This window comes from Anolis sagrei, chromosome 3, assembly GCF_037176765.1.
Source record: "Anolis sagrei isolate rAnoSag1 chromosome 3, rAnoSag1.mat, whole genome shotgun sequence".
Classification (NCBI taxonomy): domain Eukaryota; kingdom Metazoa; phylum Chordata; class Lepidosauria; order Squamata; family Dactyloidae; genus Anolis; species Anolis sagrei.
Window position 1 is genome coordinate 82,943,032 of NC_090023.1, and position 23,789 is coordinate 82,966,820.

Genomic DNA, 23,789 nt, shown 5'->3' on the forward strand with positions numbered 1-23,789 from the left:
TCTGAGTAAAGTTGAAAACCAACATTTTGTTCCTTCTTATGTATATGGTAACCATAATATTCCCTTTTGCTGTTTCAGCCTCAAGTGGATGCCAAGGTGAATGGTACAACTCAGTCTTCTCCTCCTACCTCATTACAGAGGTCGGATAGTAATCAGCCAATGCTTCTTCGTGTAGTTGGCAGCCAGACTTCAGAATCAATGGGTAAGGGGGGGGGGGGAACAGATTTAAGATTTTAAAAGATAGGAATTGTCTGCTATTTTGATCAGTTCTCTTACTGATATTTTAGTTATTTTGTAATTTGAATATTTTCTGGATATTCTAGAATACTTGTACTAGAAATGAGTAAATGGTACTTACTTTAGGCTCATAGATTCTTAAATTAGAAGTTCCCTTCTTTTTTCAGCATGGCCTTCTTTTATGTAAACATTACAATTGTTTTGATCTCTGCTTCCTAACATTCCTGCTATTGGTTTCTGGAACTAAATATGTGCTGGAAAATCATGGGAGGAGAGAAATGGGAAGCACATACCTCTGAGGGAGCTAATGATGAACTATTACATTTGGAAGGAAAAATTGTGTTGGCTTGCAATGGGGGCACATCCTATCCTACATGCAAACATTTCTACTTGTAAGATGATTTTGGGACTCATGTGTGACACAAACTTGGGAATAACTTGGGAAACAGATATTTGGTCAGTTTTAACAACTGATATTAGTTGTGCTATGGATTAATTATATGGAAAGCCATCAAGGATCTACTTATGCAGAGATAAATGGATTACTTAAATCTTTACTAGTGTTTACTTAAGCTTGTAGTATTTAAGTTATGTTTGGAAAACAGTGTACCCATAAGCAAAAAAAAAGGGGATGTTGTTCTCCTTTTGTTCCTATACTCAAATCTATCAGGTTTGTCCTGAATATAACATTTAAATAATGAAAGAAAGTAGCTTTTAGTATGCCTAATATTTTAATGCATTCTGATAGAAAGTAATTTGTTTCCTAGAGCATATCTAATAGCATGCAAGCGAGAAATCATTCATCAACTACCAGATTCTTATGAATACATGCCTAATCACTGCCTACCTGTTTTCAAGTTAGAAGTTGAGTGATTTTATTTACTTTATGAACTTCAGTTCAAAAAGTGAGATATCATTTTTCCCAAAATACCCGTATCCTACTAATGAGCAATCTATTTTATTTGCAGAATCTTAATGCAAGTTACACATTGTCAGACACTGACATTTGCATTTTATGTTTTGCATAACATCTAAATATATCCAAAACTGGAGAACTTGGAAGCAATATGGATCTTGCCAATTTCCTCCTTCATGAATTGAAATATTTGGTGATATATTATCTATACTAGTGGTTCTTAACCTGTGGGCCGTGGACCACCAGTGGGCCACGAGGATGAAAATCCGGTCTGCAAGCCTCACTCCTCTTTACTTGTTTATTTTATTTTATTTCTGCTCCTTTTGCACCACCTGCCACTCCTTCCCTGTCACTGACCATGGCATATGTTCTGGATCAGAAATTAGAGCTGATGTGGTCTAGCCAATGCAATTTTCTGAATCAGCACCCCAAACCAAATCTAAAGTTGACCAAAAACTGATTCGTAACCCTTTTGGTACTAATGTTGGTCAAAGTGGTCCCTGGTCAAGTAGTCCCTGGTGAAGTGGTCCCTAATCAAAAAAAAAAAAAGGTTGGGAAATCACTGATCTATACAAAGCTATCAATGTGCACAACAGTCAAAAAATTTGGAACTTCTGAAGGAAACCTTCTTGATAATTGAACTTTCAATGTATGTATCCCTTGGTTCCCATTTTTTACTTACAGTGATGATAATGGCAGTGTAACATGTTAAACATTCCAAAATCTTTTTCCAGGTACAGGCAGTTCCTGGGTTACAGACAAGATAGGTTCTGTAGGTTTGAAATTTGTATATAAGTCGGAACAGGTATATATTTTAAGTTTGATCTAGTCAAATTTTAAAGTTTTGGATAGCATAGGGAAAATTTAACACACCTGTAATGTTTGTTTTGTTGTTTGTGCCCCTGTTCAGAAGATTTTATCTCATTTTCTGTCCATGTGACAGTTGGATTTTGAAAAATTAAGGTTGTGAAATGAAGGATTGGTGATAAAGCTTCAGTGGAGATACCCTTTTGCCATGTCAACTCTTCCAGGAGTGAATTTCCTTTCCTGGGGTTAGATTTCCTCTCACTTCCTGTTGTCTCACTCCCATTCTTAACTATGAGTTGTATGTAACTCTCTAACTTGGGGACTGCCTATACATATATTTCATCTTATGCCATTAAATTACTGGAATTATTACTAAGGATGCGGCTTCATATTCATGAATTCAGATTTATTTTGCTTGGAAACCTAGCCAGAATTTTCTAAGGCAGTTATGATGTATTCATGACTGGTTTGTGTCTATGATCCCTAGTTTGCGGGATAGACTGTGAAAGTCCTGTCCTCCAACCTGATTTACTAGACAGCAAATAGTACACTCAGTGAAAGTCTGTTCTTCTGTCAATCACAAAACATCTGGCTGTTGTGCCCATCTCCTTGCATAAGCAATTGCTGATGTGAAGGGGAATTGTGTCCGGAAACTTAAAATTACTCAAGAGATAGTAGGATTACTTTTGAAATAATTTATTTTATTCTTACAGACCTATGCCACTTTTCAAATACAAAGACCTTGAGAATGTAGAAGAAGATAAAGAAACCTGTATTCATCTGATAGATTATTGGCTAGGGGTGTGTTTTGATGAATTAAGCCCAGCTTACATGACGTTTAGCAAATTAAAGCTTACAAAATCACTTAGGTGGTCACAAGATTGCAGTTAGTGGCACTGTCTCTGTAGTTTCTCCTTTCTCGTGGCTCTTATTAAGCCAGTGTACTTCTGGGTTGTTTTTTTTTTTTCTTACCAGGTGAGGATGATCTGCTCAATCCTCCCCAGGACACAAGCACAGGGTTAGAAGAAGTCATGGAACAGCTCAACAATTCATTTCCAAGTACAAGAGGTAAGTGTCTGTCCTGTGTGTGTGTGTGTGTGTGTGAAGTTTCATTGTGCAGCCTCATTGCACAACAGTGGTTTGTTGAAAAGCAGGTACATGTGCAAAAGGTGCAAGTGCCACCCAGTCAGCCAGACATCAATACCAGATCATTAAACAGAGTCTGCAAGCACTTGGAAAGGAATGCCATACTCATAAAAAGTCTATATGGGTTTCTCATCTACCAAACTTGTAACTCTTTTGGGTTGCTGTAGGGGGTTTTTTTTTTGGGGGGGGCTATACGGCCATGTTCTAGAGGCATTCTCTCCTGACGTTTCGCCTGCATCTATGGCAAGCATCCTCAGAGGTAGTGAGGTGAAACGTGAGGCGAAATGTCAGGAGAGAATGCCTCTACAACATGGCCATATAGCCCAAAAAAGCCTACAACAACCCAGTGATTCCGGCCATGAAAGCCTTCGACAATACATTGTAACTCTTTTTTTTCCTTTTTTTCTTTTTGGATAGCATTACAGGTTTGGTAGATAAAGGAAGTGTTGTGAATATAGCATATCTCAATTTCAGCAGGGCCTTTGACAAGGTTCCCCATGATCTTCTTGCACCTCACCTGGAATACTGTGTCCAGTTTTGGGCACCACTGTACAAGAGAGATATTGACAAGCTGAAACAAGGATGACTAAAATGATCATAGATCTGGAAACCAAGCCCTGTGAGGAGTGGCTTAGGGAGCTGGGTATGTTTAGCTTGGAGAAGAGAAGATAGAAAGGGAGAATGATAGCCATATTTAAATATTTGAAAGTATATCACATTGAGGGGAGGCAAGCTTCTTTTTTGCTGCTGTGGCTAAGACACGGAACGATGAATTCAAATTGCAGGAAGCAAGACTCCACCTAAACATTAGGAAGAACTTCCTGTTGGTAAGAGCTGTTCAGCAGTGGAATATGCTGTCTTGGAGCGTGATAGAGTCTCCTCTGGAGGTTTTTAAACAGAGGCCGAATAGCCATCTGTTGGGGGTGCTTTTATTGTGTTTCCTGCATGGCAAGGGGTTGGACTGGATGGTCCTTGTAGTCTCTTATTCATTATTTATTATTTATTTTCTTCATTTATACACCGCCTTTCTCACCCCGCAGGGGATCCAAGGCGGCTTACAAAATCCAATTCTATGATTCTAAGTATAATAGATATGTACATTGGATCACACATACTATTAGATGTATATAAGATCTAACCTGCATATGGATTTTCTGTTGCTTGTGAGAGGTCTCCTTCATATCAAGTGAATGAGAACAGCACACAATGGTGGTCTTGTTCCAAAACAAGAAAAGAAAGCCACAAAGAAAATGTAAATCCGGGCAACGTCAGATATTTGCAGTAGCAAACACTCACACACACATACATGTATGTATGCTCTGTGCATAATGAGTACCTTAAAAACAAAAGAACTAATGAATGAAATCACACCAAATTTGGCAACGAAACATCTCACAACACAAAGAGTGACCATCACTCAAAAAATTATGATTTTGTCATTTTTGGGAGTTGTAGTTGCTGGGATTTATAGTTCACCTACAGTCAAAGAGCATTCTGAATTCCATCAACGATGGAATTGAACCAAACTTGGCACACAGGACTCCCATGACCAACAGACAACACTAGAAGGGTTTGGTGGGCATTGACCTTGAGTTTGGGAGTTGTAGTTCACCTACATCCAGAGACCACTATGGACTCAAACAATGATGGATCTGGACCAAACTTGGCACAAGCACTCAATATGCCCAAATATGAACACAGATGGAGTTTGGGGGGAAATAGACTTTGTCATTTGGGAGTTGTAGTCACTGGGATTCACAGTTCACCTACAATCAAAGAGCATTCTGAACTCCATGAACGACAGAATTGGGGCAAACTTCCCACACTGAACCCCCATGACCAACAGAAAATACTTAAGGCCATCCAATCCAACTCCCTTCATCAGGGCAAGAAAACGTAATCAAAGTCCCCCTGACAAAGAGCCATCCAGCCATAGATAGATAGATAGAGATAGACAGATATGATTCACACAAACACAGATATAGTATCATAGAATTGAAAGGAACCCCTAAAAAAGGACAATTATATGTCGCATGTTCCAGAGCGGGCAAACCAGACAATCTCCACATCAACACTGACAAAGAAACAAGGAATACTGTTTACCCACAAGCATAAAGGAATTGCATATATTAGAAACCATTACTTTATTTTCCAGATCGTCAGACTGGGCCACAGCAACACGTGGCAGGGGATGGCTAGTGTGTGTGTGTGTGTGTGTGTGTGTGTGTGTGTGTAGAGAGAGTGAGTTCTGGAACTAAAAAAGAGGACATAATCCTGAGACATTGCAACCAATCATGTTAATACACTTTTTCATTTAATTGGAGTTGACTGAATTCGGACACTGAAACCTCTTTAACATTTCTCTTTGTAACATTTCTTCATGAAAGCAAGGTATACGTGGTATTTTAATATTTTTTTCTGGAAAAGGTTATTGTTGAATCTGGCTAATGCATAATGGCAAGAGTGAGCAAAAGACAGGTCTCTAGATGACTTGCAGTAGATCAGCAAGGGTATCTGACCTCCAGCTGTTTAACAACAGCAACAACTAAACCACTCTTCTAAAACAGAGAGGTTGGAAAACAACAACTGTAAATTTTCGTAGAAAAAATCTAAGAGATTTACTCTGTCTTGTAATGAAAATAAATTCCTGGGTTAAACATATGCCAGGAATAGAATATTTCTGAGCAGAAATATTCTAAATCCTTACCTAATTCTGAGTGAACTTCTGCCCCTTTAAATCACTATGCGAACACTCTGCTCCAGTTGATGGATCTCAGGAATCTAGTTTTGTTTATTTTTAAAAGAAAACTCTCAAGTCTGAATATCTACCCTTCTCAGCAGTATAGTACCACAAGACATGAGCAAAGAAATTATGATTGCTCTCTTGATCACTGCCTGTGTGGAATAATTTTAAACCTGGTGCTAGACATTACTCCAACACAACCATTCTGTAAATATACAATATGCTTAGAATCAAAGAGTGCATAGCTAATTTTATCTGCCCTTGCTGCCTTTTGACATTGAAGCCCATTTTAACTAGCACTTGACCTTCATATTTCTTTTTTAAGAATGCTAAAACAGAATCAATGGAGTAAATTAAGAATCCTAAGTTTCAAAAAGGTGAACTCCTCAAAACAATAGTGGTATAATGAATTATAAAGAGTTGTCATTTAGACTGTTACACTCCCAGAAAATAAAGCCAAAGATTAGTTCTTGCCATTTTCTCTAAGGCTGCTTCCAAACAGCATTTAAACATGTGCCAAAGTGGGTTTAAGTCCACACACCACCCCCTAAATCACAAATTTCACCCAGGGATGTCTAGATGGCATCCTGGTACATTCCAGGAGGGCACCGAGACACCCAACCGCCCCCCCCCCCCCCGCCCCAAGGCTTGAAATAGAAAATAACTTACCCAGCCGCCATTATGCCTTTTCACATGGTTTTTGAAGCATACCAATGTAGTCCCTAAGAGACAGTGGGTTAGCGATCCTCCCCCCCCCCCCCGAGTCTCTTAGCAGATGATTAGCTTTTATAGCGTTATCTTGTCTGACAATACTCACCTCACCTCACTACCTCTGAGGATGCTTGCCATAGATGCAGGCAAAACGTCAGGAGAACATGGGCATATAGCCCGAAAAAACCTACAACAACCCGATACTGACAGAGACTATATGACCTTAACTTATTGGAAAGCCACATTTTATATTAGTATCCTTTTATATTTTATAGAAATTTTATCAGCCTATAAGCTTAGGTTGTTTTACTGGCTTATTTTTAACTGTTGTTTTAACTATGTGTTTGTTTCTGTTTTATTTCTATTTGTCATTGTATATGGCATTGAATGTTTGCCATTTTTGTCTTTGGAAGCCGCCCTGAGTCCCTTCAGGGAGAGAGGGAGGGTTAGAAATAAGGTGTTGTTGTTGTTGTTGTTGTTGTTACAGTTAGAATTCAATGCACTGCTAAAAAGACAAGCTTGAACTTTATCTAGAAGCCATGATGACTAAACTAAGACCTTTGTGCTTTGAAGATATTGTAAGATGATACTAGAAAAGGACAGTATGCTTATTCAGATAGAAGGCAGCAAGACAAGGGGAAGGCCACATTCCAGATGATAGACTCAACCAAGCCTTGAGTTGCAGGGCCTGAGCAGAGCTACCGATTCACAAGTCATATTGAAACAGTGAATCACAACAACAGTAATGTACAGTTCATTTTAAGATGATTTTTTTTTTACCCTGCTGATCTTATGATCTTATGATCAGTTTTACATTATTTAATCACCAAAAAGGACTGGTAAAAATGGTCTTATTCTTTCCTATTTTCTGCCTCTAGATAACAAAGCAAAAAATAAAGGATTTGGTTTAGTTGTAACATGGTGTTGTTCTGAAAACACACACACACATATGAATAAAACATGTGCGTGTGCACACCTTTGTCATAGGCACTGCCATAAATAATGCACTTTCAGAATTTCAGAAGCTGATCTGACTTTAGAAAGTGATGGATGAGAGTATATGCTAGCTACCTTGGCCATTATTAATTTCCCATGAAGTGATAAGGAAAACATTATTGTATAACATATCCCGTCCATGGGTAGCTCACTCAACTACCCTTGAACGTCTGTTGCTCATCTTGCCTTGCAAATTTAACTCGCTCTTGGGGTTACTAATTTGAGCAATAAGGTGACTTTAACCTTGGACATCTGAATGTGATTTATGTTGGGTTCAAGTTATTAATGGTATGACAGATTTCTCATTTAATCCTTTAAATAAAAGCTTCCAGAGAGAGATGTAAAATAACAAAAGGTTCATTAATTAACAAGTTAAACGTCTGTGCATGTATATTAATTTTAAGATAACAACTTGGAAACAACTTTTCCCTGAAACCTTTTGTTCAAAGTATTACTACACTCTCAGCTTCCAGCTAAGTCTGTTTCCATTTGATCTTTTTTTATAAGAGCTGTTAAACAACTTTTGAGCTATTGCGAACTCGTCCTATTTGACAATTAAACAGTCAGGTCTTTCCACTGATTATTGTTCCCCTTCAGGCTTTCCTCCAAGAGCCATGACTAGCTGGTTCCATTTAGTCCATATAAGCTAATGATTTCAACCATCTTCACAGGGAATTATTCAAAATCAGCACCTTAAACAGAGTTCAGAAACAAAATATATACTTTAAATAAATATAAATAAATAAAGTGGAAACCCTGAAAGTAGTACGAACAATTTCTAGAGGAGGTAGTGGAAAGAGTGTAAGTATGTGTTTTGGGGAGTGGAGAGCGACTCATCCCTTCTTGCTTCTGTTCTGGATAGTGCATCCTGGCAGATGGTACATTGCTTTGTTCATGAATAACATTCACATTATAAATGGGCAAGTGTAGCATTTTGTAAGACATTATACAGTATTGAGTCTATTGCAGAAATCATTATTTCAGAATTAGATTATGGCTATTTCTGTGATCGAATAGAATAGGGTAGTGGGTTGAGGACAACTCTGGATACCAGGGTTCTAATCTCTACTCAGCCTTGGAGATCTAGTGGGTGACCTTGGACAAGTCACACTCACTCAACCTCAGAGGAAAGCATTACCCCCCCCCCCCCCCCAAAGCAAATCTTGCCAGGGAAAACATTTTATGGTAGAATTGTCATAAATCAGAAATTAAAGGCACACAGAAATAACAATATCTGTGATACTGTAACAAACTGGACTTATCATTATCATTATTTTTATGTTGAATAAATGGATCTATTCAACATGAAGAAGAATTGGTTCTTCATAATAGTATGGTGTAGTATCCATAAAAGAAAATAGTTTGTGAGAAAGAATAAAAATATCCTATGTGTTATCATTTACTTATAGAAACATAAGAGTTCAGAAAACTGAATGGCAACTCATAAATGGTTTTCATGTATTCGTGGTTGGTATAATGCAGTGGCAAATGTATTAAACTCCAAACTGGGCAATAACAATTTTGACAACTCCCTTTGACAACAATTTTGACAACATTGCCTTTAGTAAGATGTTTTTCCTTGCACATCAGTTCCTTCCCATACATAATACAGTTATAATCTTTCAATTAGTTTGAACGATATGAATAACAACTAGAAAATGCATACAAAGTGCTTTCAAGAACAGTACAAACCTTAAATCCTATTTATTTATGCTGATCTGGTGCTACAGACAACATATTACATATATATTGAAAAAGAACATCATACCCTATTATCATTGATATTGTATTGGTAGATGCATTTCTGTCATTCTGCCAGAAGAACAACTAGTCCCTGTAGCACATTAAGGACCATTTCATGCTGGCACAACTACAGTACACTTCATCAGATGCCTGAAGCACGGGCAAAATACACTGCAGTAGAGTAGGCGGAAGGCATCAAGAGGAAAATGGAAACAAAATGCAAATATTGCAGCTGATAACAATTCAATTAAAACTTAATAAACACTCATATGGTAGAAATGGACCAGTGAGAGAATGTACTATGGCATGGTAAGTAAGAAGAAGAGTTCCTGGTGTGAAATGTTTTTGTGTTTGCTATTCCACTTCAAAAAAATATGGTGATAGGTACAACCTCAGGAGAAGGATACATTAATGATTAACTGAAGCACATTAGTTACAAATAGAAGGCATGGGGATTTATGTTCTATGTTCATGCATATTTTGACATTGTCCTTGAAAACAAGTAATACATCATGAAGGAAATTTTCATATGCCTCTGACTTAAGTAAGTAGATCTTTAAGAAGGAAAACAGCTGCTGGGTTCGTATTGTTTATCTCATTTTAATGTTTCAGTACTTTTTTGTGATTTTTAAACATTATAGGACACTAAAGATGGTTGCTGAAAACAGTTTGGCTTTTATCAGTGGAAATTTCTGCTGTGCATCTAAAGATAACTTAAAGAATTTCCCTTTTCTAATAGGCTATACAGTTTCTAGCCACATCTCCTTTGGCATGTTGCTCAGAGCAAATTCATGGTGGCTGCAGCTGCTTGTCCCAGCTGTTGAGCAAACACCAAACAGATGTCAATGCCATAGGTCTGACATTTGTTGGAAATGTAGTATTAAATACCACTTTAGTGGTTTATTAAACTCTACAAGATAATATGACATGGAGCAGTTTGCCCATAAATACATCATCAAAGCAATTTGCCAAGTCTACCACTAAGATTTATATATATCCAAAATGAAATTGTACTTGTTCATGTTTGGGTATTATCATTTAGATACAATTTAATTTACATTTTATAGTCTACTACTAAAAAGTCTTATGCTAAAATATGTACACGCAGTGCCTTGTTTTCAGATTTTTCCATATGGTGAGAATACCATCTTCATGGTTTTAGAATTTTTAGATGGGTATCTCTAGAACAGTACCGAAATGGTGCAGTACTTTGGGTACTGAACTGTGACTCTGGAGACCAGAATTCGAACCCCACTCAGCCATGGGGGACCTTGGACAAGTCACACACTCTTAGGCTTAGAGGGAGGAAATGGTAAACCCCCTTTGAACAAATCTTGCCAAGAAAATTCCCTGGTAGGTTTGTTTTCCAGCCACAATAAATCATGAATGACACAAAGCACACAACAACAAACAATGATGACTTAAGAACAGTATTTCCAACAGAGAACTCAGTGGACAATCTGAACTTGATTAACATCTGAGTAGTGATACAATGATTGAACCATAGCCATTGTATAATAGCCATTAACAAAGTATAACCATTTGGTTATACTTTGTTAACTTACCCAGTCTGTCCCAGTGAAGTGGTTGTTCCATTAAAATGCTGCCTCATCAGATTCATTATTATTTACTTATTTAGAATCAATGCATTGAATCCAGAGTTAACTATAGACAGGGTAGGCTAAAAATCACAAAGGGATTTCAGTATTTAATAACTCTTTCATTATTTGTTTTTAATTTACAATAGCATTGTATATCGTGTATATATAAAGGTAAAAGTTTCCCCAACATTAAGTCTATTCGTGTCTGACTCTGGGAGTTGGTGCTCATCTCCATTTCTAAACTGAAGAGCCGGCATTGTCCATAGACACCTCCAAGACCATGTGGCCAGCATGGCTGCATGGAGCACCGTTACCTTTCCTCAGAAGCAGTACCTATTCGTCTACTCACATTTGCATGTTTTGAACTGCTAGGTTGGCACAAGCTGGGCCTAACAGCTCACCCCACTTCCTGGATTCTAACTGCTGACCTTTCAGTCAGCAAGTTCAGCAGCTCAGCAGTTTAACCCACTGGCCCGTCTCCGTATATATGGGAACTAAAATCACATTATGTGTGAAAATTCAAATCTCATAACTAGCATCCAATACCATAGCCTCATATACAGTATATATAGGAGCCCTTCGTGACTTTTGGCCCACCCTGTATAACTCAGGCAGCCCTTCCCATAAATGACATACCAAAGGATTAGCAGACCTGGATGACTCCTGGTGCTAATAGGCATGGTAATGTATAGATTAAAATACATGATAAAAGCGGTCATTTGGACTGCTTTACATCCTTAGTTCCCTTTGATTTTTCTGGAATTTCATGAAAAGAACTAGAATATGGTGCAAGGTCAGATCTGCCAACATAATATTTTTTTAAGATAGTTAATTCCAGTGTTAATCACTGTTAGGAGGCCAATAACTGAAAATGTGATTAGATAAAGTAAAACAGTCAATGTACTAAGGATAATGTAACATTGATTAATTAGGGACTTTCCTGCTTGATTGGTACTGCAAATATCTTAGTTTTGCAGTCTTAGGGGTGCATGTTGGGTATTTGAATTCATGCCAGCTCTCCCTACCTTCCCATATTTCCTTATACAAATAGGGGGCAGTTTAAGCCTCACTTTCCTGCCCACTGAGATACTGTCATGGGACAGTAGACACTGTAGCAATTCCTGCCAAGATTGCCATTTCTTTCTCTGCTGTTAGCAGCCAAACTCGTAATGACTAACTTATGTCCCCCTAAAATAAATAGTTGTTTCAATATGAATGCAGTGAGACTAAAGTATGTCTTTACTGTCAGAGGACTTCAGTGTGATGGATAATTCAACTTTTTACATTGCTACTATATGTAGACATACTGTTCAGAGAATGTATTACTGTCTTTGAAGAAAAATGTTTGAGTAAATGTATTAATGTGCCGCTCTACATTTCAATCTAAAACCAGAAGGCGAGGGGGTTTTTATGACTGTTCTCAGCAGGATGAAGCTTCAAGCAACATTCTATGCATCTCAATGTATTGCAGTTTTACAGTACTTATCAAATGACTTGTCTTGAATGCAGTTCCAAAATGAAAACTGAAGCACTTTTGTATTTGTGTTTTTTTCTTCCTCCCCTCTCCTTTTAATATTTCTGTAACTAAAGGAAGAAATGCTCCTGGAAAGCCAGTGAGAGAGGTTAGTGAGTCTGATGCCCACCGCAAGAGCTTCATGTTTGCCGCCGCCTCCCTCTTTTTTTGCCTGGCATTTGTGGCACAGCATGCCTGTTTCTAAGTACATTTTACATGTGTGCTGTAATGTGTAATACCTCTCAACTTTAACAGACTTGAAAACCCAAGAAATGGGAAAATGCACTTAATTTCCCTTTGTGAACCAAACATCTTTCTGTGGAGAGTAATGGGAAAATAAGATGAATATGCTCCTATTAAATCATCCTTCTGGTTCATAAATAAGATATGAAGACATACATTGTCATTAGCCTATGCCATGAGACCTTATCCATATATATGTAACAGGTATTTCAGATGCCTGTTAGATACATATGAATAGTTGAGAGGTATAAATATATTCCTTGCGCTTGTGAATTCTCTTTTGCGCCAGCCAGAATGTCACTAACACTCCCACAGGCTCTGCTATGCTGCTTTATATGAAAAGTATTGTGGTGTTCTCAATAGAATACGGGAAAGAAAGGAAAAACAGGTTTAAATCTAGCTCAGCTCTGCATTCTGCTCTATGGCCTTGGGCAACTTCTCTCCTTTTCAGTCCTTCCGCTATAAAGTTGAAAATGTAATTATTTTACAGAGGTTTGTGAAGACACATGAAATGAAGACTTCAGCTTGTGTAAATCATCAGAATCCAAAGAGGAAATTGTGTGTTTTGGAACGAGCAATGATAGGTGGTGATTCTTAAATGTGTATGCCACTTTCCTCCAAAAACTGGGACTCAAGGCAGCTTACAACAACTTATATTCCACCGTTCTCCCCAAGGGGACTCAGAGCAGATTACAGTATATACACACACACACACAACCATTCAATGTTTTGTTACAAATAACATACGATGAGATACAAATACACAAACAAAGGCAAAGACTTCTCTTATTTCCAGCTTGGAGGCAGTGCTCATCTCCGTCTCTGGGGGTGGTGTCCTTTCTCCATTTCTGAGCCAAGAAGCCTGCATCTGTAGACAACTCCTGGTCATGTGGCTGGCATGACTGCTTGGAGCGTCTTTTTCCCTTTTCCTGCCAAAGCGGTATCTATTGATCTACTCACATTTGCATGTTTTCAAACTGCTAGGTTGGCAGGAGCTAGGGCTAACAGGAGGAGTTCACCCTGTCCTGGGGATTCGAACTGCCAATCTTCAAGTCAGCAGTTTAAAACAATTTAAAATTTAAATCAATACAGCATTCCACAAAGACATTTTCTTAAAATTATTTGAAGGTCTTTGGATGTTGATATCATCATCCTTTGCCTAGTACTTTTGAAAGATAGGAGCCTCTTAAAATAAGTAGTGTACATTTTGGCATAGGACACCGAAATTACAAAAGTAGGTTGCAGTTCCAAGTTGTCAGTCAGCAGGCATTTGGTACCTTTACATGGATGAATTGACCATATTTAGAATGGAGCTGTCATGTCAGTGCAAATGAGAAAATATTAAACCATACTGAATAGCTGAGCTAAAAACAGACTGTGTGAAATAGACATCTCATGATTTTCCTCAAAAATCAATTTTTTGTCTGTAGCAACCGAAGCAAAAAACTTTTTTCTTTCCTGTGTGTAGTTGCTAGCACAGATAATTTGGTGGTCATGTGTACAGAAGTATATTAATTTCAAGTGAAATATGTATAATTTATTTTTGATCCATTAAGTGTTTGAAGAACATCTTTATTTTGATGAAATATTTTGTAGTGCTATTTTCTTACAACCGTTTGTTGTTTCTTTGCTTGATTTTTTTATATTTTAGAAATCACAATAACATGCAGTGAAACATTCTAGAGTTTTAAAAGAGTTAGTGTATTTCTAATTGTAGTCTGTCAGTGATAACAATGAAAGATAATGAAGAAATATCTGTCATTGAGAATACAACAAAACTCTTTTATATGTTCCAAAACTGCAATTTATTCCTGTATATTTTTGACAATCATTTTATAATGGACAACACTGTATTGCAACAAAAAACATGGAAAATGGGATTTAAGAGTTAACTGAAATGGTGTCTGATAAATGCATAGAATCAATATGAGGGCTGATAGCAATATGTTTTGTGCTTGTCCAGAAATAACTGGCATTTCAATAGTGTGATTTTTATATATATATATATATAGAGAGAGAGAGTGGAGTTTTATATCATTAAAAGATGCAGGCATTTTTAAAAAAGTTATAGCTATAGGGGGTTGGACTAGATCGGTGTTGGACTAGATTGCATTTTTCCTCCACAACAGGGGTTTGGACTAGATGGCCTATGTGGACTCTTCCAGTTCTATGATTCTATGAATTGAATTCTTACTTTTCACTAATTACCAAGGAGCTATTTCACATAAAGAGTTCTTTGTTCTCTTTCTGCTTTGTTCAACTGTCTGCCTCCTCAAGATTCTGCCAGCACAGACCCTGGCCTTTATTTTATATTGTTTTTTAACACTATATTGAGAAACCAGTGCAAATAACTACTTTGTTTCAGTCCCATGACATGCAAACTTGCATAATAAGCGTTGTTTTCTCTTTAAGCTACTCAATACCATGTATTCTCTGCAGGGATTGCAAAAAGCTCAGATAACAGAATACATTAGCAGTGGGAAACATACTTATATCACATAACTACATCTCCATAGATACATCTCCTGATACTCACTGCCCCCCTCTCCCAATTCACCTTGTAATTAGAACAGCCCCTCCTCTACATGGCTATTTTGCTGTAATTGCCTGTTGTGATGGCATCTGCAAAGACCTCCAAGTGTCCTTCAGAGGTCTCTGCAGAGGACAGTCCTGCGCTACATCAGGAGACACCCAACTTATCATCCACTGTCCATCAACAAAAATGGCCATGCGCCAGGTGAATTTTATGAATGTGGTCATTGTGCACTCAGAATAGAATCCAGCCTCGGAAATGACCAGAGGTTTGAGTTGGAGTGGTAGGAAAACCAGCATGGCGTAGTGGTTTTGGTGTTGGGTTGCCATAAGGCAAAAATAGCAACAACAATCTGACTTAATAAACTTTAATTTATGTAGTGAGACTAGCATCGTTTGAAACTAAAGGCTAAAAGAAATGCATAATGAACACAAATTTGACCTGGACAGGCCCTACTGCTTATAGCCATCCAGCTTAACCTCATTTAGCAGAGGAACCTCCAATGAAGACTTCACAATCTAGATGTGGTACAAGAAGCTCTCTCGGGTAGCCTGGCTCCAGGCAAACCTTTAATTTCCAGACTCACCTTTAATTGGGTCTGGAAATGCACTGATAACCAGAAAATGGGAAGATTACATCGCCCAAACCCACTGAGCTATCTAATCACTATTTTGGATAAGCTAACACTTCTGAACTATTTTTAAAGGCAACCCTGCATATTATGCACCATATATGTGTGAAATGGTACATGCATGATCCAAATAAAAGGTAATCAAAAGCTGAATAGTTGTTGCAAGGCTATCTGTTCTCACCAGGTTGTATTTAAGGGATGATTCTAAGTGTCTCTGTTTTACTTGAACTAACACTTGGTGCTTATCCAGAACAACCAACAGAATTGCATTCACTCCCTTCCTCTCCCAATTGAGGATATCATCCACAGAGTGATCAAGACAGTTTTGGTTACAAATCCAGGACTGGAAGCTTACTAAAATTAGTAAAAAAAATCAGTTTCCTCCAAAGGAGTTGAAACATATCCAACAGCTTTATCTTCTTGCTCTACATCCCCAATTCTGTGCATTCTGTCTATATAAATATTGTATATCTGTATCAAGATCCAACTATATCATAAGCGGGTAAAATTATATAAGTGAAAACATTTAATTAAATGTGACTTCTTAACAAATGAATCATACTTCTAGCTTCCCTCTTTATCATCAATTTTCTTTAAGTACTCTTTTTAAAAATTCAGTGCATTTATACAAGTTGATTTAACTTGGCAATATGGTTGCCAATGGAGGTATCATCCAAGACCTTGCTCTCATTAATGTCAGTTAGCACTTTGGCAGTTTCCCCAGTCAAGCTGTTTGGGATGATTATGATTGATCAGGTTATATGTTATTCACTTCAATTTATTTTGCAAACATTGGTGTAGTAAAATTTTTAATGCACATCTTTATTTTTGGAGTTTCTGCCTGGGGTGTCATGCACATATCTTTTGAACTGATTTGCTGGGACTGCCATTTTAAAAGCTCAGCATTGTAACAGTCAAAAACATTATCTGCAGGTTTTATGCAGCTGTGCTAGTGGCTGTGCATTACCGAAGAACCCAAATGATTCCCCTTGCATGGGAGCATGCACTGCTTTACATTGAGCTACCTAACTTGCTGATTGGTATTTATTTATTTGTGTACTACACACAGGTCAGTCTTCAAAACTTCTTACAGTACAGCTTCATCTGTAAATGTATTTTTCTTTTCTTTTTTAGGCCACAATGTAGGCAGCCTTTTCCACATGGCAGATGACTTGGGCCGAGCAATGGAAACCTTAGTGACAGTGATGACTGACAACAAGGTGTTAGAATAGTGAGATGTGTTTTACAACTTCAGGCGTACCCGCATGGTTTTTATAATATTCATATGACAAAGGATTAGACTGTAAGAGTTTACATGAAAACAAATCTCTATTTTTGTGAAGGGTAGTGGTACTATACTGTAGATTTCAGTAGTTTCTTAAGTCTGTTATTGTTTTGTTAACAATGGCAGGTTTTACACGTCTATGCAATTGTACAAAAAATTATAAGAAAACTACATGTAAAATCTTGATAGCTAAATAACTTGCCATTCTTTATATGGAACGCATTTTGGGTTGTCTAAAAAAATTTATAACCGTTATAAAGAAAGATTGTAAACAAAGTGTGCTTTATAAAAAATGTTTATATAAATCCCTATAAAAAAACTAACAAAAAAGAGGCAGTGCATTCGTTTAGTATCACTTCAGCTCTGTAATTGTTTGAGACAGATATTCATGTTCTGTGTTCTTTTCCTTACAAATCAAAGAGAGAATTTCAGCAACACCAAAATAATCAACATACATTTCTCACTGTTTGTGACTGACTAGCACTGGCTTAAAAAATAGTAGTATCCTAAACCTTCCAGTTGAGGTATTGTTCCACCTCCTTCCAAATAAAATCAAGTTGTATTGAAATTATCCAGCTAGTTGGCAATAATATGAAAGAGCACATTACATGATAAATACTATCTTCAGAGCTTTCAATAATAAAAACAACAAATTGAACCAATATTCTATACTTGTGCTGTTTCCTCCATTCCTATGAACTAGAATGTGGTTGGTAAACGCAGAATAGGAATTGCCTTACCGGATTGTACCTTTGGACTTTACCATCTGGTATCCTGTCCTTACCACTGGCCAGCACCTTAACACTTCAAAGTAGAAGTTTGATTTGCATTCATGCTCTGTTGACACCTTCTGTGGTAAACCCTTCACCTATGAAGGGAGGAGGACTTGACTACAGGTAATGTGATCTGTGATCTGCTTCCATTCTTAAAGTTATATTTCTCAGATTATTATTCAACCTCTATTTTTATAGTAGAAGTGTTATTGAGCATTGAAAATTGCCTAATCTATTAATAACAAAACAGTCACTGCAAACTTGCCTTCCAGCAAGTTCCAAGAAACCACAGCAGTTCAATTAAACAGGAAATGGTGTGGAGCAATTTACCATCTTCCAATCCATGGTCAGCTGAAAGTAGCCCCACTACTTCATGAGACATCAGCCAGCTATCTTGCTCCTCCTTTGTTCTTTCTACAAGAATACCGCACAATTAACAATGACTCAGGAGAGGGATAACAGAAAATAGACATTACATAACAGCTCCTCAGGTTTACTACTCTAAAATGTTGAGGTGCTGTTAACAAAAGCTTTACCACTTCATTTCATTTCCTTCCCACCAGCCTTTAATTCCATTGTCTCAAAATAAAATCTCACCATCTAATCCACATTAACATTTCGCAAGAGTAAAATCAGTTACCTCTTCTTGTACGAAGTGTAATTAAAACTTGGGAGAAAAACATATTATTTTATTTTTAATGCTAGTTAACATTAAACATGGGTAGTCATGTTATTTCTACCTCACTTTGGTTTTGTGGTGTTCCTGACAGTTCTGTACAGACGGTATTACATCTTCACCACTTGTCCATTGTGTAAACAAGTCTTCTCATTTGTAATACTTCAATTAAAGTAACATTGTAATGTAACAACTGACAAAAGAAATCCCAAACAAATCTTTTAGTAATTGTTTTCAAAGGTGGAGGCACAGTCATCCTAGTGTGGACATAGTGCCCACAAACTGAGATATTGGCATGTGATTCAAAGAGTTCTGTTACTATCCTGTCCCTTTCCCAGTCTTTCATTCTGAATAGGAACGCAAATGTGTTGACTCCCTGAGACATCAATTTTGCCTGTTGACTTCCAAATAAATTCAAAATGAAGTGAAGGATAGTAGAACTCTGTTGTGTCCAATGCCAATTGTGCATAGTTCTTACAGATACTTGTTCCATACTGGGATGGACTGTTCCTTTTATTATTTACCTATGGTTATTCTGCATATTCTCATAGCCTTTCTATTGGAAACTGCAGAGTGATATTTATATGGAGTGTCTTGCTTTCTTTTATGCTTTTAAGTTGAAACTTCTCTTTAAAGATTAGAAGATTAATAGAGTGCACGGTTGTTTTCATCAGGGTTTTCATTTATGTTTTGGTTCATACACATTAGTTTTGAAGTGAATCTCTCAAAAACATTTAAAAGAGTTTAAAAGCTTTACTGCTGCTTTTTAAGCATTTTGAGGGGAAATATTTCATGTTCCTTATATCCATAAATTACTAAACTGTAAAACATTATCAGTGTAACTGACTAACTGTCATCTGGCATGTTATACCACCATTATCCAGTACTGGTTTTATTACTTGGATATCATAATCTACTGTGTTCTAACATCGACACTGTAACACGTACTAATTATTTTTATAAACTTCAGTTTTACTGCATTTTTCACAACATATCAAATTTCACCAAATATATGCCTTACTTATTGTATTATATACTGCTTTACTGTGTATATCAATAAAGCACGCAATTATGTTATAAAAATCAGTGTGGCATGTTTACTGGTTGTCCAGCATTTCATTTGTGGCTCTCATTTCCAGCTAGACTGGATTTCAGCTGGGCAGAATGCCACCTTATCCATTCTTGAATTCACTCTATTCCCCAGTGTAATTCATGCCCTGCAGCTGAAGATGCCATGGCCAAAAGCCAACAGTAATGCCCATTTTTAAAAATCTCAGCAATTTAGAGGAAGGGAGGGATTGGGTATGCCTTTAATGTCTTGTTCTTTTTCATGCTAGCAACAGATGTTTTGTAAGCTGTGGCACAAACCTCCCATGAAACCCTTTGCAGGCTTTTCAAGTACACAAGCCATTTCATGGAAAGAGCTGCTTTGGATGTAAACATTCAGTTCAATCCATGAATACTTTGTTATTTGAAGCAGCCCTTAAAATTTATATCACTGGAGTGCTTCTTTTATCCATCTCTCCACATAATTTCACTTCTCAAGCCAACATTCTTCAGCATTTGCATATAGGTCTTAGCAGATTCTCAAACAAGAAATATGTAACAGAATTCAGGAATCGGTCTGCTCAGATTTGATGCCAAGAAAGCAACTTGTTACCCATGGGGGTTAGAATGTAGCTCTCATGCTAAAAGTATCCTCACTAGATCTCTTTTATCTTAAATTGTTTGAAGATGAATATACAATCCAAAGGCAACAAGGCATATACTAATACAGGATGAACCTATCATCAAGAACAAATATTGTTAACACCTCTTAATAAGGCCAGTAGTGTGTCATCAATATTAGTCAAAAGGTAGCTCCTTGAACAAGGTTTGAAAATGTGTTTCCCTCCAGACATTGTTTGACTATAATGTCCATCAGCCCAAGCAAGAATAGTAATATGGGTTGTAGTTCATAAATGTTCCCCAACCCTTCTCCAAAGGTAGGTAGTATGGATTAATTTGGGTATATTGTGTTCCTTGTACTCCTTTAATTGGCTGGCGTCTGACCTTGACAGTATTCCTGTATAGGTTAGGACACAAAGTGTGCCATATTTCCCTATTTTGGATTGTCCACAAAGACAGAATGACATATCTTGGAGATGGGACCCAAGCTTTAATATGACCTTAAATACAGTGAAACCTTAACATAAGAGTTTAATTTGTCCTGTGACCAAGCTCTTAATTTTAAAAAAACTTGTATGTCAAAGCAATGGCTTATAACTCAAAAAGCTCACAACTTGGGATACTTGTAAGATGAGGTTCCACTGTACATGACCTTCAAGAGGGGACAGGGGGAAAACTGGGAAAGAAATTGAGGCATCCAGTCCCTCATCTTGTCTGATTTAGATGCTAAGCAGGATGGGTATTACGTATTTATTTATTTATGTATTTAGTATATTTGTATACCGCCCCTCAGCCTTCCGGCGACTTGAGGCGGTTTACAAGGCAAAATTCAATACCACCAAGAACACAATTACAATATAAAATGTCAACATCAATAAAATCATAACACTGTAATAAAACATAATTCGATAAATACTCATTAAAACAATGTCCAGTCCCGTCACGTAGTTGTTCTGTTCTTATGTCCATTACTCAGTATTCGTAAATGCCTGCTCAAATAGCCATGTCTTAAGATTTTTCCGAAATGCTAGGAACGAAGAAGCTGATCTGATCTCCCTAGGAAGGGCATTCCATAGCTGAGGGGCCACCACTGAGAAGGCCCTGTCTCTCATCCCTGCCAGCCGTGCTTGTGATGATAGCGGGACTGAGAGCAGGGACTCTCCAGACAATCTTAAAAGTTCTCGAAGGTTCATAACGGGAAATTCGTTTGGACAGGTAAGTTGGGCCAGAACCATTTAGGGCTTTATAGGCTAAAGCCAGCACTTTGAATTGTGCCCGGTAGCAGACTGGCAACCAGTGGAGCTGGTGCAACAGGGGAGTTGTATGCTCCCTGAGAGCTGCTCCAGTTAGCAACCTGGCTGCCATCCGTTGGACCAATTGAAGCTTCCGGGCAGTCTGCAAAGGCAACCCCACATTAGAGAGCTTTGCAGTAGTCAGCATTGCAGTAGTAGGTAAGTACTTAGTCTGGAAACAAAGAGAGAAGACTAGGAAAGAATTATGACTGAAAGCCCTGAAAACTTATTGCCTGCCCAATGATCTGATTCAGTATGGAAGAACTTTGTTTGCTAAACAACATCCATATTACATCACCAATAGTGTGGAACATTATGATATTGCAAATAATTCACTTTAGAACATAACCAAACTATCTTTGTCTACATGTAAACACAAGACTTTTACAAATGTCTATTTTGTTACTAGCATGAAGCTAGATTTTTTTTTCAAATTCAAGTACCTAATTCCTAATGTACATCTCATTCCTGTACAACAGAATTGGGCAAATTTGGTTCAGATGGTTTTAGCCTAAAATCCTGGCAGCCTTGGCCAGCAAAGTCTATGGTGAAAATTAGGTGAGTGTAGTGAAAAATGTCTGAAGAGGCACAGTTGTCCATCAGTTTCAAATGTATATGTTTGGGGTGCATGTGTATGTTGGAATCAGAGCAAATGTCATACTGGAGAACAATGGCAACCAAAGTAATAGCATCTAGCACCTGGGTTCCCTAAAGTTTTGTCTTAATCACTACATAAAGCAACTTCTATCTGCTGATGACTCTATCAGGCAAGGCCAAGAGGAGAAAGACATAGCATCTTCCGCAGATACAGAGAAATGTTCGAGCAGATGGAAGGGAAAACAAAATCATATAAGAAAAATAGGGAAACGAAGCTTGCTAAATTTCAGTATTATATAAGGATGCTCTTTTCCTTATCTATTTTGGTTTTGTGTGTGTGTGTGTTTAAAAAAAGCAACCCCACATTTTTAAAAGAGCAAACAGAGGACTCCATATAAATCATATCTTTTATGAGAGTAAAGAAATGATTCTGGATATAGAAGGGTGTCAGTGCATGCTAAGGACAAATTTTCACACAGGCAACAAATTACAGTACAGTTTAAACAGATTTAAGACTAATCTTTCTATCACGATGATAAGGTATGGGATAACCATGCATACAGAGCTTGCCTTTCTGATGATACACGTTATATCTAATAAATAATAAAAGGCTCACTCAAAGAAGGATTTATGTATATCATTACATGCTTTAGCTGTATATCATTCACTAGATGAAAAGCTTGTGTCACATTTTGGTGAACAGAAAAGGGTTGGAGGATTGAATGCATGATTGATAGAAAAGTTAGTTAAATGTAATTTCCCCCAGTCTAACCAAAGAATATTGAAAGTATAAATTGCAACATGTAGGAAGAAATAAACTTACCTAGTATAAAAAGAGTCATTCACATTACTGGAACAGAGCATGCAGGACACAGATACAAAACTCAAGCAGGCAGCAAAAACAAAACGTGGTCCCTAAAAGATCAGAAGTCTGCTAATTTCTATGCTTCATTCTTAACTGCAAGATAACAGAATTTACAATTTCCAGGTTTAATATGTTATACAGCCATTTATGCATTTTTAAAACTGCCAAATCACACTCCTTGTAACAGCCAAGAACAGAATATTACAGAATATAAAGGCCAACCATGCTGTCCATACCATCCAGTGGGAACAAGACTTGCTAAATTTTCATACAAAACAAGGTTCTATACAAAATATGAAAAGAAAGTCACATTCAAAAGATTTGGCAAAGTTCTCTGAAAATGAGATAGGATGAATGTGACGGTTCTCTCATACTAGCCATCTGGGCATCTGGAAGGATGCTAGAACTATTTGATGCTTGTGTTAGAAATATCCCAGAGACACAGCATTCTTGTTTCCTTTCCTTTAATTCTTTATTCACCTTCTTGTTTCCTTTCTAAAAATTTGTAGGATGGTATTTTAAGGTGCAACATGGTATTAACAACATAGCTCATCTGGAGGACTATATTTGTTGATACTCAGTGGTTAGCAATTTGTGTTGAAAGTGTAACAAGGGAAAGTCAAATAAAGAAAAATAGGGAAACTTCCAATCTCAACTACTATGGAAAGAAATCTGTAGACACAGGTGGTTACTCCTAACTGCCTGAAATAAAGTGCAAAAACGATCTGTTCTTATTTGCTTTCCAATGTATCTTTAAAACTGGAAGAAGATAATCAGTTTGGATAAAACTCATAGCTTCACCTCTGCCAAAAC

The 23,789-nt window shown here is 37.3% G+C and overlaps 1 protein-coding gene and 1 long non-coding RNA gene across 17 annotated transcripts in view; one reads left to right on the forward strand and one right to left on the reverse strand.

Moving 5' to 3' along the window:
* The window catches only part of DMD (dystrophin), a 1,568,405-nt gene extending 1,548,768 nt beyond the window's left edge, over nucleotides 1-19,637 (forward strand). For 12 of the 16 annotated variants that reach the window (XM_067466757.1, XM_067466754.1, XM_060770144.2 and 9 more), the window contains 3 exons: nucleotides 79-202; nucleotides 2,936-3,028; nucleotides 16,955-19,637. In XM_067466757.1, the coding sequence (XP_067322858.1) occupies nucleotides 79-202; nucleotides 2,936-3,028; nucleotides 16,955-17,052 (315 nt within the window). In that variant the 3' untranslated portion in view covers nucleotides 17,053-19,637. Of the gene's footprint in view, nucleotides 1-78; nucleotides 203-2,935; nucleotides 3,029-12,490; nucleotides 12,523-16,954 lie in introns of all 16 variants that reach the window. The other 4 variants (XM_067466753.1, XM_067466759.1, XM_060770145.2 and 1 more) reach the window with 1 other exon arrangement.
* LOC137096724 (uncharacterized) overlaps nucleotides 1-23,789 on the reverse strand; it is a 103,259-nt gene that overhangs the window by 22,571 nt on the left and 56,899 nt on the right. The gene's annotated exons all lie outside the window — the stretch shown is intronic.